The sequence below is a fragment of the Hyperolius riggenbachi genome, chromosome 4 (genome assembly GCF_040937935.1).
Source record: "Hyperolius riggenbachi isolate aHypRig1 chromosome 4, aHypRig1.pri, whole genome shotgun sequence".
NCBI classification, from domain to species: Eukaryota; Metazoa; Chordata; class Amphibia; order Anura; family Hyperoliidae; genus Hyperolius; species Hyperolius riggenbachi.
The window spans coordinates 497260461-497277002 of NC_090649.1; the positions used below are offsets into that span (position 1 = coordinate 497260461).

At 42.8% G+C, this 16542-nt stretch overlaps 1 protein-coding gene across 31 annotated transcripts in view; it reads right to left on the reverse strand.

Moving 5' to 3' along the window:
• Nucleotides 1-16542, reverse strand: part of LOC137504538 (neurexin-1) — a 2090050-nt gene that overhangs the window by 36728 nt on the left and 2036780 nt on the right. For 20 of the 31 annotated variants that reach the window (XM_068233107.1, XM_068233117.1, XM_068233096.1 and 17 more), the window contains one exon: nt 4774-4864. In XM_068233107.1, coding sequence (XP_068089208.1) covers nt 4774-4864 — 91 coding nt within the window. The remainder of the gene's footprint in view (nt 1-4773; nt 4865-16542) is intronic. The other 11 variants (XM_068233108.1, XM_068233118.1, XM_068233106.1 and 8 more) reach the window with 1 other exon arrangement.

Genomic DNA, 16542 nt, shown 5'->3' on the forward strand with positions numbered 1-16542 from the left:
GATCAGTGCGCAGATCCTGCAGGCTCTACGCAATCTACAGCCGGAGCTGGTAACGTCTAATAAGATTTATGCCGGCGACTGCCGCTCCTACTTGATTGTTGAGATCTGGGTGAGCAGTAATGTTTTATGTCCTTGCATTTCATTTCTTTTTATTTTCCTCTAATAGCACTCTTAAAATATCATTTGTCTGTTTGTAACTTTTTTTGACAGTTTAATGCGGCTCTTTACAGCTCTGTTAATAAAATATGGCAGCGGAATACATTTTCTGAGGGTAGCATGCATCAAGAAGTAATACGAAAGAAACGGGTCATATTTTAACAATGCATAGCTTTGTCATTAATCACGCCCGTATGTTACGTGGCAATAGACATAGGACTCTCCATATTCCTTCAAGGCGCCTGAGCTGCTCGAGCAGTTACAGCATTTCAGCTCCATAATATACATGGACATCATTGGAAATCAGAAGGTCCCAGAGCATTTTTTATAGTTGTGCCTTCAATCAAAAAATACATTCCTTCTAATTTCCCTCTAGGTACATGGTAGGCTGAAGGCCCAGAACTGCTATTCTGATGATGCTGACCTATTAGTGTCTTGCCACAGAGACTGATACCATACAATGGAAGGAAATTGACCACAGTGCCATGTTGCAGAGACATTGTAACCACAGTGGCATATTAGAGGGAAGGAGTGGTCCCAGGGCAGTGTTACAGAGACCAAATGACCACAGGGACATATTTTAGAGACCAACTTACCACGGGACAATGCTATTAAGATAAAGTGACCACAGATCCATGTTACAGGAAGCAAGAGACCACAGGGCCATGATACAGCAACTGAGTACTGACAGACCAACATTACAAAAAACATATGGACATAGCTACTGGCTATGCTACAGAGCCCTAATGACACATGATGACTGTAGGGCTATTTTGCACAATCCATGCAGAGCTATGCAGGTAAAAAACATCACAAGCTTCTACCAAACATTTCAATGAATTCCTGGATATGTCTGTCATGTGGTCACTGTTCTCACTTTGGAGTGGAGTGCTGGGTCAGGTTGGAAACAATCAAGTGCTTCCTCACTGTGGCATCAATAGAACGGTTGTGGATGGAATGGTGATATAACAGGTTCGATCCTGAAGACTTTCATCACCTAATGGCAGACAGTTTTTGATAAGTCAGTAGCGTTGACGTTTAAATTCGGGATTGTGTGGTGTGGAACCCGAACAGCTGCATTCAGCACTATCTCAGCATCGGACAGCAGGACGGGGTTCCAGCTTGGAATCAGGCAGTTTCATCAGAGCTAAATGAAATGCACTCCATCCTGCTGTCCGATGCTGAAATAATGCTGAATGCGGCTGTTCAGGTTCCAAACCACGTGGTCCTGATTTCAAACACCAACTCTGTAAATCAGGTAGATTTGCTACATCACTATTTTCTTTAATGATCTCCAACTCTTAGGCCTTAGCAGTTTTACTTTTTCCAATATTGGGCCCAAATTGCTTAAGCCTACCCTTGTCTTTCAATTTAATCTAACCCTAACCTTATGGTTTTAGTAGGCGCTCTAGTAAAAATAACACTTCTGTTTCAGTTTAAATCCTGTGTACACTATTCTTTATCCCCTCTCTCTGTCTGTTCTCACTAACACTACAGAGGTCTCCAAAGCTCAAATTATACTAACACAGCCCCCCAAAGTCCCCGTGATGATATCAAGTTGGGGCTTCCATCCAGATCATTTATCTGTTTCTGATGGTGAGGCCACCAATTAATCACTGCAAACTGGCCCCCATGGTTGCCAACTGAAGGTGAGATGAGTCTGTCACTGGCTCACAGCCCCCCTTTTACCCCAGCTATATGATGTTTTTGAGAGTGCAGTTGCAGGTATGGATTGAAGTAGTTAATTCTGGGATGAAGTGTAGGGTTTAAAAAAAATGTTCAAGTATAAAAGTTCAGGTCAAAACCACACTGGCTCCAAGGGCTGCGGCTGTCTGTTTGGAAGTGAGAGAATTGGGCAATGTTTCTTGATTAGAGTGGGGTGGGAGGGGAGGTGGGGGTACATGTGACGGTGGTGAGAGGGTCAGTTTAACACTAGGTGGTCCCGGAATCAGGCTTTAAAAATTATTGTGAAATAGATTTTGTTGTTGTTTTATTTGTTTACCATTGAATCTATGACTTTTAATGTGTATGCATTTCTGCCATAAGTGTAAAAAGTTGCTTCTGTCAATACTCCAATACATATTATTATGAAAAAAGGTGGCAGCATTATATTATTTCAGCCCATCTTATGGGAGGAAGATGCTAAAGGCATAATATTTTATGCATTTTCTTTTTTCATAACCACTTCGCGTTAGCAAAAATGCATATCTGCAAATTAGTTTCACCAGGCTTAATTTAGCAGTAAATTTAACATGGGTGCTGAGAGGATTTGTGCACCAGGAATAGCCACAAGTACAATATCTATAACACTTACTGATATTCTACTAAGGACCAGTGGGTTAGTTTGATAGTAAAGATCAGTAGTTTTTACTTATATTTTACTCTAGCCTAAGATGATAGTCTTAAAGAGACTCTGAAGTGAGTTAATAAAATCACTTTTTAGCGTATATTCCACATGGGCATGTTTGCCCCTGCTAAAATGCCGCTATCCCGCGGCTGAACGAGGGGTTTTTACCCCTCAAATCCCCCCCTGCAAAATCCACGACCAACTTGGTTGTAGATTTTGCTGCTCATGGAGGCAGGGCTATGAGCTGTAGCTCTGCCCCATGTGCATCTATCAGCGGCAGATCTCTGCCTCTCTCCGCCCCTCTCAGTAATGGAAGACTGAGAGGGGTGGGCGGAGGTGGAGATATGCGCTGATAGATGGGCAGGGCTGTGGCCATTAGCCCTACCTCAACAGGAAGCGATCCCCCGACACCACTGAGGGGATTTGGGAGGTAAAGACCCCCAGTTCTGCCGCGGGATAGCGGCGTTTTAGCAGGGGCAAGCATGCCCATGTTCAATATAAGGTAAAAAGTGTTTTTTTTTAACTCACTTCAGACTCTCTTTAATGCTTGATAATTGACTTAACACATTTAAAATGTTTGAGATTTCACATTCAGCTGAAAATTATCATAGTTAGCCAATTGGTCTTTATTTATCAGTTTGATTTTAAATAGTTACAGTTATTTTTTGGCTCTAAAGGAACATTGAAGGATCACAGCTGAAATGTGTGCAGTAAGTACAAGAGATAACCCTGAAAGAGTTGGAAAACTTCACATTGAACAGCTGTCATTGGAACAAATGTCCCTAGTAGAGATTGAACACCTCACTGTCCAGGTCTATGCTGAGAGAATAGTTAAAAGTCTAGACTTCACTAACTTCCTGTCTTAGTCCTCTTTCCCAAAGACAGAAACAGAATGAAAATATTTCCAAGAGAAGTTACAGTAAATGTAAATCTGATAAATGTCCAAACTTTTACTTTACTAAACTAAAAACTAAAGTATCATATATACTCGAGTATAAGTTTAGAAATGTAGGTCTGATTCACTTCTTAAAAGTATAGGCGTCAATGTATACACAAGTCACAGGTAACACTGAGCACACTGAGTAATGTGTGTACTAACACTGACATTCCTATTTGCAGCAATGTCCCCAGTGGTAAGTGATACTTTGAAGAAAGAGAAATGCCAACAAAAAACATGTCTCAGTCCTGGCCACAAGTCCTGGCCACAACATTTAAAAAGGAAAGGGGCAGGGGAAGATACTGGGCTTCAGGTAGTGAATACTTGCAGCACTTGGGGGTCTGGAGGAGTTGTTGGCTGCACTTAAAGGGATACTGTAGGGGGGTCGGGGGAAAATGAGCTGAACTTACCCGGGGCTTCTAATGGTCCCCCGCAGACATCCTGTGTTGGCGCAGCCACTCACCGATGCTCCGGCCCCGCCTCCGGTTCACTTCTGGAATTTCTGACTTTAAAGTCAGAAAACCACTGCGCCTGCGTTGCCGTGTCCTCGATCCCGCTGATGTCATCAAGAGCGCACAGCGCAGGCCCAGTATGGTCTGTGTCTGCGCAGTACACTCCTGGTGACATCAGCGGGAGTGAGGGCACGGGTGTGCAGGCGCAGTGGTTTTCTGACTTTAAAGTCAGAAATTCCAGAAGTGAACCGGAGGCTGGGCCGGAGCATCGGTGAGTGGCTGCGCCAACACAGGATGTCTGCGGGGGACCATTAGAAGCCCCGGGTAAGTTCAGCTCATTTTCCCCCGACCCCCCTACAGTATCCCTTTAAGGGGCAGGAGGGGTTAATGATTGCACTACTGTATGCAGTGTAGTCATTAGCTCCTCCTGAGCCCCAAGTGCAGCTATTAACTTTGTTGGGTAGACTTATACTTGAGTCAATAAAAAAATTCAGCTTAAGAGGTTGAATATTGGAGTCGACTTATACACAAGGTCAACTTGTATTTGAGTATATACCACATTGAATAATTCAGCTAGATTTTCACTTTGAGGATAGTTAATTAAACACTAGATGTTTTTAGGGAAAATTCTGAGGGTCATTTTTATGAAAGTAGGTCATCAGATGTCTGCACAAGCTCAGCCACCAAGAATGGCCTACACAAGATCCCAAAATACATTATAGTGTTCTGTGAAAAGACTTCATCATCATGTTCCAGCAGCAATGGAGTAATCATGGTACCAAACCAAGAGAGAATGACGTTTAGGTCTGCCCAAAAGATGGCATGCAACCAGGAATTAGGAGACAAGTTAAAGAAAAAAAGGAATAAAAAAGATGACTAACCTAACCCACCTGAGCTTGGCTCGCAGGGATCGATGTCCTCATCATCCTCGCTTGGACACTCCGCAGAGGCAACCAAGAGGTCATCAGAACTCTGCAAAGAATAAAAAAGGGTTTATGAAGTAGCTGATTTGATCACATTTTACACCACAGCTGATAAATGTTGGATCAGTTTAAGGCAAAAGAAATATGTACATCTAAAACAATCAAAATTGTATTTAAAGTTTACTGCTCCCCAATTATGTCACAGTATTAACTTCATTCTACACTTTTGAGCCAAAATGTTATCTGAGACGTGAAAACATGTTTAACCACTTCAGGATTCAGCGTACGCTTAACTACGCCCCTGAATCCTGAAGTGGATTGCATGGAAACGGCCGCTCGTATGAGCGGCCTTTCCATGTCAGTTCACGGAGGGTGTCTCCGTGAACACCCTGCGAGCCGCCGATCGTGGCTCGCAGGGTAAATGTAAACACACGGGGAAGATCTTCCCCGGTGTTTACATGTATACGGCGCTGCTGCGCAGCAGCGCCGTGGCGGAGATCGGCGATCCCCGGCCTCTGATTGGCCGGGGATCGCCGGCATCTGATAGGCTGAAGCCTATCCCATCAGGCGCAGGACGGAATTCCGTCCTGCGCCGCTCACAGGGGGAGGTAGAGGGAGGGAAGGGGAAGGCGGCCAGGAAGCGCTGCGGAGGGGGGCTTTGAAGAGAGCCCCCCCCCCCCCGCAAGCGCAAGCAGCCGGCGGCGATCAGACCCCCCCAGCAGGACATCCCCCTAGTGGGGAAAAAAGGGGGGAAGTCTGATCGGCCTGGCTGCTAGCTGATCGGTGCTGCGGGCTGGAGAGCCCACGCAGCACCGATCAGCAAAACCACCCGGTATCCGGAAGTGGTTAAACCTAACGTTTCAAAAGTTGTTTCATTCCTTGTTGTTAAGTCAGACACACTTGAGTCAAAGAACAACATACACACTAATTCATCCACGCTAAATGGTGTTTGCCACAGTACAAGTTTGTTCCTTTTCCATATTGTACAGGAATCAGAAGTCAAGGTTTATGTGATCCCAGTTACTTGCTAAATGTATATGTTAATGCACAAAGAGAACAGGGAACAGGTTTGATAGTCCAAAATTCCTCTGTGTGGGAGCTAAATAACATTAAAAAACTGTTGCAACTTACAGAGAAAGTCAAAAGTCACATCAGCATTTCTCATTTCTGGTACAGGTTTGCTGTAAAGGACTTTTAATTCCTTTGCATGCAAGATTTTTTAAAGTGTCACTAAAAACAATATCTTCTGCCAATAGAAAAAAAAATATGCATTGCTTGTTTCTTCAGTAAAAAAAAATATATAGCATGAAAAAGTTTGCCCTGCCTTCTCCAGCTTTGTCAACAGGGTGAGCGATTTCTTTGATGACAAACCCACCTATTTTGCTAGTTTCTCAGTTGCTTTTATTGTCTTTGCAGCTGCCAATCAAGCATGGAATTCATCTGTCTTGGGCTGACTGCTTAGTCACCTTTAGGGATATTAAAAAGGTGTACAGCTGATAGCTTGGAAGGGCAAATCACTTTTACAGGGTATAAACGAAGTCTCATTCTTTTTTCGTTTTTTTTCTACTTCAACTATCTGTGTGGAGATTGCTGTTTGGAGTTTTGCTTTAAATATAAGCTATTACTGAATACCTAATTAACACATTAATAAGGAACATATATTCATGCCTTAAAATATCTGTACATTGGAAAGCTGTTATATACCTAGGTTACATTAATTAACATGATTTTTAATTGTGCCCTCAATGCGGCAATCATCCATATGCTACATTAAATAGTTATGTTAAGACGGGGGTTTATTCGAACATGTCACCAACACCTCCGCACCACAGTTCAAATATTTTCCTGCAGATTTTGTATTTTATTTTTTTTTGCGTCAAAAGCGTGAAATCCAAGTCCCTCAAACCTTCTCCTGGTTTCTTCAGGCTAATGTCACTTCCAATTTAATTAGTGCAAAACAAAAAGGGATTAATTTGCTAGTTATACGTCCCATGGTAACGCTGTAACATTGAGTTTGCTTTACGGTGGTGATTGACACATGCAGAGTGACATCATGGTTGTGCACAGATTAGGACTTTTATGGCGTCTACTTAAAATGTTCATGTTCCTGAACAGGTAAATCCATTTCCCGGTGTTCTAATATAGCAGTTATTCAAAAGAATATCTATCTTTATTTACAACAAGGACAGTACAGTCTTATATATATTTTTAAACATAGTCACGAAAAGTCATTCAATGAGGTCCAAAATTCTTGACACCACATTGAAGTATTTCTTAGCAATAGCCATCTGTTGCTCAGAGGTCTTGCATGGTATCAGAGCATCATTGGGGAAAAGCAGCATTTTGTGCTATGGGAGGAGTCTGAGGTGAGTGAGAAGGGGGGACGCAGGAGAGCAGCAGTGTTTCATTTGCTTTGATAGCCGTGAGGATAAAACTGCTTCTGTGTAAAGTGCATAATAAACAAGTAATTCTACAACAACCTTGACTTTTTAAACCAGAGAATGCAATTTGCTACACCGTGATTGTTGTGGCCATGATCAGTAGACTGCAGGGGTCTTATTTTGACATACACTGCCTGCAGGGCCGGTTCTCTCACGAGGCAAGGTAAAACATTTGCATCAGGCGCAGAGATTGCAGGGGAAGCATGTTTGTACTGTGTATATAGGCTAACAGCATGCAGTCAGAGTAGGCGGAGAAGCAAGAAGAGAGTAAGGTGAAGCGGTCATCATTGGGGAAAAGCAGCTTGTTGTGCTGTGTGAGGAGTCTAACAGTGAGTGAGGAGGGGGAAGGCAGGAGAGCATCATTGGGGAAAAGCAGTTTGTTGTGCTGTGTGAGGAGTCTGGCAGTGAGTGAGAAGGGGGAGGCAGGAGAGCATCATTGGGGAAAAGCAGCATTTTGTGCTATGGGAGGAGTCTGAGGTGAGTGAGAAGGGGGGACGCAGGAGAGCAGCAGTGTTTCATTTGACTTGCACAGCAGAAGGGAGGGGTGCATCCTTGCAAGTTTGCCTCAGTCTAGAACCATCCCTGACCGCTGGTGAGTTGGGCACAGGGGGAGCTGAATGACAGCTCACCATGTTGCCACTCAAATTACCGGCAGTATTAAATACTATTCACCCTCTGATTCATAGCAACTCAGAGGGAAAAGTAATTTGGGGTCCAGTGGTTGCTGGAACCCCCAAAATTACACTTGGACGTGCTGTTCACTGTAGCATTAGGGCTATAGCGGCACTCTGCTCAGGCGCGCAGCAATTAGAGGGGCTTGTGGTCTCAGCTGGTCTTTGATTAGGATGGGGGTTACCAAACAGACACACCTATTCCGGTAATTAAGATAAAGAGGTCTAAGGGCTCATTTCCACTTGGGCAGAATTGGTCCATAAACTGCAGCATTTCTCCGCAGTCAACTCAGCAGGGAAAGGAAAGATGTTACACTATCTAGATCTTTACCCAAAACTAGCATGAACGATTGTTTGAATCATGTACGTAGTTTAATAAAGGGATACAATTGAGGACAGATGGCCAGTTAGATGTGTAAATAAGTATAAGGGCAAGGTGTGCGTAGATAACAGCTAATAATGTCACACTAAGCAGCAAAACTATGGATAATGTTGGACAGTCTGACAATTGGACATCTTCCATTGCAAGTACAAGAGGAAATGTAACCAAGGATTGAACATCATCCCAATCAGTAGCTGATACTTCCTTTACCATAAGAAATCTATTCCTTTTCTCAAATAGCTCATCAGGGGGTTCTGTATGGCTGAAATTGTGGTGAAACCCCTCCCACAGTGTGATGTCATGACCATGGTCCTGACAGTTTCCTCTCTGTGAACCTCGTTGCATTGTGGGAAATAACGACTGTTTCCAACCTCCAAAAAAGCAGCACCTCCTTCAACAGACATCCCCTGCCAGCAGTAAACATGTTACCGCCAGTGATAAATTTCAGAATGTAAATCAAGGAGAGAAACGATTTTACAATGGGCAAGCACCGACTAAATCATTTATAAATAATTTATTGTAAAAATGTAGCACTTCTTTCATCACGTTATTTTCACTGCAGTTCCTCTTTAAGCTCGTTTAAGGATTAGCAAAATCTGTCCAATAATTTCACCTGGCATTGTTCAGTTGATGGCTTGATATATGTGCAAAAAGTATAAATATCCAACCATGCTAAAGACTTATAAAGTTTTCTAAAAGAACAATATAAGCGAGGAAAAAAGGGAAAGTAATGTAACATAACTGTTTAATGAAACTTGCCCTCTATATTAAATAACAGAGAAGTATAGCACTAACCGCTCTAGAGTGTCCCTTGGTGTGTTGGGACGAGCCTCTCTACTTTCCTATAGAACAATGACCTATAGATTCATACATTTAGTTGTCAGTGACATTTAATAAAAGCCATAACAGCTCTTCAGAAGCGTATCCTCCAGAGACAATCACTATTTTTTCCCCTGAAACCAGGATTGACAGCACATACCAAGCAAGGGTGGCAGATCGCTCAGCAATACAGTATCAGCAATTGTAGGAAAATAGTCGAGGCAAATGGGTTTGTTGAAATTATATCTGTCAATCAGCCCGAAGCCATTAAACGTTACATTGCGAAATGTGACTACCACATCTCTTAAGATAAAAGCTTGCATGCCATTGTACTGTATCTGAAAGAATTTTCTAACTCCAATGAGCAAAACAACAATTATTTCATTTGAGACGTGCTGGACGTATAAATGCTGTCACTGGTATTTTAACCTTCCAGGTGGTCATCGCCTGCTGATGTGCAAATACTTCTATCGGCATAGGAAAAGATATCGGAAATTATTACGTACTTTCTGTTAGGACTATGATTAGTGTTCAAGTGAAGGGATTCTTGTACATAGTTTGCTAGTAGTTCCTTATTCAGCTGTATAATGCTTGTTTTGCCCATTATCTTGGGGCATGTTCACAATGCAGCGGTAAAATTGGCAAGTGCAGCCTGCGCAGGGAGCGCGTGGCAATTGTGCAGGAACTTCTGACGTGTACATAGCCTGCGTTACACAATTAGCCTGACCAGTGGTGTAAGTACCAATCATGGGGTCCCTCAGTGAAACTTTGATGCCCCCCCATGTTCATACCCCTTCCCTTTGCCTCGCCATGGTTCCCTTCACAGCCTTGGGGCCCATCTCACAAGGGTCATAATACAAGTGTGACCATCATGATCTTCACACCCCTAACAAGTGTAGCCACAAAAGCACCTGTTTTGGAGTACTGCCCTCTGTATTGGAGAAAGAGATTGTTGGTAGTTGGAGCGCCCCACAGCTCTGGGCCCCCATGTAATCAGAGGGACTGCCCCCCTCTAGTTATGCTCCTGAGCCTGACCCCGGTTACCTAGGTAACATGTATGTTGCCCGGGTACTGCACACTGCGTTGTGTAGTGAGTAGGCCTCTTTGCCGCTTATTCACTTGCATCAGTGTCATAGCTACAAATAGCACATTATTTACTCACATTGACATAACTTGGCAATGCCACCATTCCCCTTTCTTCCCTTACAGATAAGTGTGAACACAGCAATATAAAACACAAAGGCGCTGCAGTTGTAAAATCAGAAAGTCCACAAAAAAGTTATCTTAAAATGGCTTTGTCTGAAACAGATTATGAACTGAATGGACTGTAAGGCAGCATCTGAGAAACAGCTCTGGAGCCCACTCTGTTCCCTCAGCATGTCCCTCATGTGGAACCCATTATACTGGAGAACAGCTGGCACTGCCACATTGTTTGGGTAATGTAACAGTACCTTATTCCCCTGAGCGGGCCCCCTACCCCTCCCCCCTCCCCCCTGGGGCCCGCTCAGGGCCGTTTTTGGGCCTGGAAGGGCCGCAGCATGAGGGAAAAGCTATGGCCACACTCAGCAAGAAGGGGGGGAAGGTCCCCCCCTTCCCTCACCTTGGCCTCTCCCCTCTGCGCTCCCCTCCAGCTTCAATAACCATATTTGTGCAGCGGCGGGCAGAGCAGTCACATACCTTCCATGCGCTCCAGCGTGGACGCTTCTCTCTCTAGCCTCTGATGCGACTTCCTGTATAAACAGGAAGTCGCATCGGACACTAGAGAGAGAAGCGTCCACGCTGGAGCGCATGGAAGGTATGTATCTGCCGCTGCCCGCCGCTGCACACATATGGTTATTTGGTTATTTAAGCTGGAGGAGAGCGCAGACGGGAGAGCCCGAGGTGAGGGAGGGGTGGGGGCCATCCTTCCTCCTTGCCGAGTGTGGCCATAGCTTTCCCCTCATGCTGCGACCCCTCCAGCCCCCCAAAATGGCCTGATCGGGCCCCAGGGGGAGAGGGGTAGGGGGCCCGCTTAAAATTTCTGCAGGGGGGCCCGGTGGATCTTAGTTACGCCCCTGTCTCAGAGGGTGAGTTAAGCCAAAACCCCTGGGAAGTCAGTAGATCATGGCACATGCTGTGTTGATTTTTGGCTGTATAGTTGCTTTAATGTAAACAATACCCCCATCACCTATACTGCTAACCTTTATGTGCAATGTACACAATGTCTGTTTAGTTTTACTTTAATCCAAGGTCCACATGAATCATTGAAACTTTGAATCTGCTAGATTTGGTGGAGCAGGTGGCAAAGATTTCTTGCAGTAGGTTTACCCTGTACCACAACTACCCCTTTAATAAATAAACTTCGCTACATTCTCTCCAACAGCAGATACCCTGGCCTCTCCTAAAGACTAGCGTATAGGTAGAAACTGCTTTCAAGGTGCGTGTGGCCTGATGCTTGGGATTCGAAGACTCGGAGACAGCATGCTTACACATAACAACCTATTCACAAAGCAAGGCCTCTCACTGTTTCTGTGATCTCTCCCATCTTGCTTAAATCACAGTTTGAAAGAGAGTACTTGAATCTGATGGGCTGTGAGCTCTTCCCCTGTCTGGCCTGAGATTAATTTTGAAAGTGGAAGGCTAAAATTTTCCCAATGGGACTGTGAATGAGCAGTGTCAGCACAGTGAGTTTATCTCCATCCTGTTCCTCCGAACTCTCACGAAGAAACATTAACATGCCATCCAGTACATTATCCCCACTCTGTGTGTAAAGGGCTTGTGCCATTAGTCCCACTAACTACTGCACTACGTACCAATGAAATAATAAACAACGGCTGTTTGGAGACGCATCATTAGCAGGGTATAAGAGTGAAGAAAATAGCCACAGAAAAGACTCTAAAACAAGACATAGAAAAAAATTTGTGCAGATGGAATTTCTCTGAAATTATACTGAGGTTTTTATGGTTTGCAGAGTACATGAAGACACAGCTTAGCAACCTGAGGCTGGTTCTCTCTTATGGATGTGCGGGCGACATCTGACTGCTGTCTGAAGTCTGCAGGTGGCTTTGGTCGTGAGCAATAATAACAATTTGCCACAGGTACGAGAACAATCCATCTACTGATGATGCACACAGGTTCAGTGAGGCACGCTGTGATAAGTTCTGGGGAAATGTTTTATTTTCTTTCTGATGAGTACATTTTACTGCATGTAGACTAACAGACCATAATAGAATAAAGGGGCATATATTGGAGTGCAGGATGGGGGGGGGGGGGGGGTTTGTAGGGCTAGACGGCACTTAGAGTAGACCTAAAGATACTCGACAAAGTAACACTGCAAATAGGCAGCCCTCTGATCAATGTCAAAACTCAAATATCGATTATTTCCTACACTAAAATGTTATTGGTCAAAGCTGACTGTGTTATATTATTTGCTTTATTTATCAGCCATGCTTGAAAAGGAGTGTGGCCCCAGTGGGATTACCAACAAGCCCTTGGCAACGGGAGGACAGCGTCGGAGGCCTCTATAGGATCCAGAGGCTCGACATTTCTTAGGTCAGTATTTACCTTTTGACCCATGCTTTGGCTTGGGTACACTTGGGTTCAGTGTTGCTTGCAAATTTTTGCCAAAGTCATTTTTGCATCAAAAATGCAATTTTCGATTTTGACAAACTATTTGCGAAAATACATTGTATTTTCACAAAATAGTCAAGGAAACAAAATATTCAAGGAAACAAAAATTTGTGGAAATTTACGAAATAACATAAAATCCTTATTTTTACCACAAAAACATTCGCGAAAAGCTAGACATTGATTATTTTTAGCATTAAAATTCACGAAAAGTGCAAAAAAAATTACAAACACATTCTAAAATGATTTTCAATGGCATTTTCACTTGAAGAACGACTTTTATTTTCACGAAAATGAATGCAAAAGGAATATTGTCATTTTCACTCATCACTGCTTGGGAATTTCTGAGAAAATAATTATTTATTTCTAAACAATGCACATTGCCTGGCTGTCCTGCTGAGCCTCTGCCTCTAATACTTTCATCTACACACCCTGAACAAGCATACAGATCAGGTGCTCTGACTGAAGTCTGACGAAATTAGCTGCATGCTTGTTTCTGGTGTGATTTAGGCTACTTTCACAATGGGGCGTTGCGTTTTGTCGCAATATTAAAGTCGCAAAGGAAATTAACAACGCAATGTCCCAAAAATGTCACAATGCAACTCTATGCCCTGTTATCGTCGCATACTGTAGGGCATACAGGCAATGGAAAGTATGCTTCCAGGTCATTACTGAGCATGTGCAAACAGTCCAGCTCAGCTAATAACATGTATAACGCACAGCATGCAGCACTTTCTAATAATGCTACACGTTACACACAAACGCAACGTGTGCACTGTGAATGTCGCACAGACTTTGTATTGCTGTGCGTTGGTCCACGTTATACTTTTCATAACGTGCGACTTTAACGTCGCACTGTGAAAAAGGCCTAAGACACTACTGATGCTATATAGATTGGCAGGGCTGCCAGGCAACCGGTATTGTTTAAAAAGAACTACATATAGCAGCCTCCATATCCCTCTCGTTTCAGGCTACCTTTAATTTAACTTCATACAGGTACATTGAACTTTTTTTTTATATAACATTTTGCTCAGAGATCTTCTTTACAGGCCAATTATCAAAGTTAATTAAACTTTTAAATGCCACATATATTTCCAGTAATCACTAGCAAGTAGCAATACAAAAGATTTTTTTTCATCTTTTCATTTTTTTATGTGAAGAAAATATGAGATTAACAGAGAACAGTTTTCACTGTGGGCATTACTATGGAGGACTGTGTCCAGCACATCCAGCATACAGAAATAGTCCTCACTAGCAGTAATCCAGTGACTGGAATCTCCTCAAATAGTGTGTACATAACTCATCAGCTGCAACTCTGGGTGTTCCTCTGTCTCTCTCTGCCTGACCGTGTAAAGTAAACAGAGTTTATAGCCAGGAAGAGCTCATTTTGAATGGGGAGGGGGCGTATCCAAGAACAGGTATAAAGTAAGACTCCTCCCTTCAGATCCTTTCTCTGCGGCTGAAAAAATCCCTCAGCTTTTCTCATGGGTTCTGTGAGAAAGCAGTGTGTGTGTGCGCAGGGCAGAAACAAACAGAAAATCATTTCTCTGTGAATAGTGACAGAGAAGTGGAACCTATCTACATGGTAAAGCTCCAGCCCCATCGGTGACACAAACTGTTACAAAACTTTATAAACAAAGCATTTTTCTTTCCACACAGGCTGTAATGAGAGGCCTCTGAAAAGCTTTCTATTGTTGCTGGCTAAAAGCTCTATAGGGATGTGGGGTTTACAGAAGGACAGTTTCTTTGATAGTTCCTATAATGTCATGATGAGATCTACTCTGTGCTCTAAGCTGTCAGAAAACACCTCTGCCAGTTGGTCAATAATAGGAAACTAGAAAATACCCTAAATGTGAAAATCCTGAGAACCTTTTACGCCGGCAATGTCTATATCACCAGTATTTCCAGCATGAAGTGTTGATGTCATTTTCCCCTAGACAGATTTTCAGGTCTGCTGTTTGGGAGCTGAGGAAATAGCTGTGTGACTTTGAATAGTTTAGGAAGTAAATTTCCCAGCATGCTCTGCATCTCTAAACTACGGCAGCCTTCTCTCTGCTATTTATCAAATCTCCTTTGTTTCCCATCTTCCACCTACCACTCAATATGACCTAGTTTTAAAGATGGAAAATAGGTCATCAACATCTAATTTAAGTACGATTTAAATAGCTGTTTGAAGGCAGAGTTTATAATCTGACAAAGGTTTTTTCGATTTTCATATTTATGTCCCTGCAACCAGCAGCTACAAAACAAGAACACTTTTTCTTTGTGATGAAACAGCCAATGTATGTTTTTCACAACATTTCTTTTTGAGTTGAAACGATAACTAAAAAATGACTATTTTGCTCTTGGCATCCCCCTCCCTAACACAAAGGATCTAACATTTGTCTAAATGCAGGCACATCGACTCAGAAGCCAACCCATTTAAGCCCTGTACATATGTATACTTACTGTCACTCTTAACGATCACTGGACAATTATTAGGGTGACAGCATGGAGAATGAATACTGTATAGACATCCTGTTTGGCTATAGCCAAGAAGCATGTGTTGTTCAATACAGAGAGGGGCAAGGATGATGGGGAAAGATAGGTTAACGACATCCAGCATGGTAGGTAAGTACAAGTTCTTTATGGCAGATTGCTAAACAAGTTGATAGAACAGCGGTGCACAGTAGATTTTCAGCTTAGACAGTGCCAAACAAATTGTAAGCCTTTGGCAGGGCCCTCTCCCCTTGTGTATCATACTTGACTGTGAGCACTTTACCCAGAATTTGGAACTGGTAATTTTTACCACTACCACTCCAGTGTATGATCTGGTATGTACCACTATCTGCATTGTGTTGTGTATCTTTTTGCTATTACCTGTATTTAGTTGTATCTATTGTCTATTACCTGTATTGTTCTGTCACCCCAGTTATCATTGTCTGTAATCCTATTTATTGTACAGCGCTGCGTAATATGTTGGCGCTATATAAATCCAATATATAATAATAATAATCAGAAACTGATATGAGTGACTTTTAATTAATTTATTTTTTGATTGAAAAGAGCTGAAAAGTTACTTTTGAGGTTAAGGTTAGGGTTAGATAATTAGCAATAAGTAGAGATTATTCATTATACGATTATATTTTGTGTGTTAACTCCTTATCTGCTGGACTGATTCCTTGTTTATTGGTTTGTTGTTGAATTTAAAGGATATGGGCAGTTTCCTGGTCCTTTTACTTTTGCCCCCAAATTCCTCTTAAAGCGTACCTGTAGTGAGAGGGACATGAAGGCTGCCATATTTATTTACTTTTAAACAATACCAGTTGCCTGGCAGTCCTGCTGATCCTCTGCCCCCAATACTTTAAGCAATACCCCCAGAACAAGCATGCAGCAGATCAGATGTTTCTGACTGAAGTCTTACTGGATTAGCCTCATGCTTGTTTCAGGTGTATGATCCTTTAGATACTATTGCAGGCAAAGAGCTCAGCAGGGCTGCCAGGCAATATGTATTGTTTAAAAGAAAATCAACATGGCAGCCTCCATATCTCTCTCACTTCAGGTGTATTGTACTTCAGGTAAACAAGGTCGTTTTGAGACTAAAAATAAAAAGCTCTAATGACCATTTTTTGTTACTCAAAATTAGAAGTCTATCTATTTTTTCAAGACCACCCTACATCATGACAAAGCAGGCAAGGTGATGATGGGCGAAACGCATAAGTGGGCGGGTCCGAACTGAGGAGAGAACTGAGAAGAGAACTCCCGATAAGCTGCTTTCTCATCCACATGGCATGGGGATGTAGACAAAAGAAACGGAGGCAACCACGCT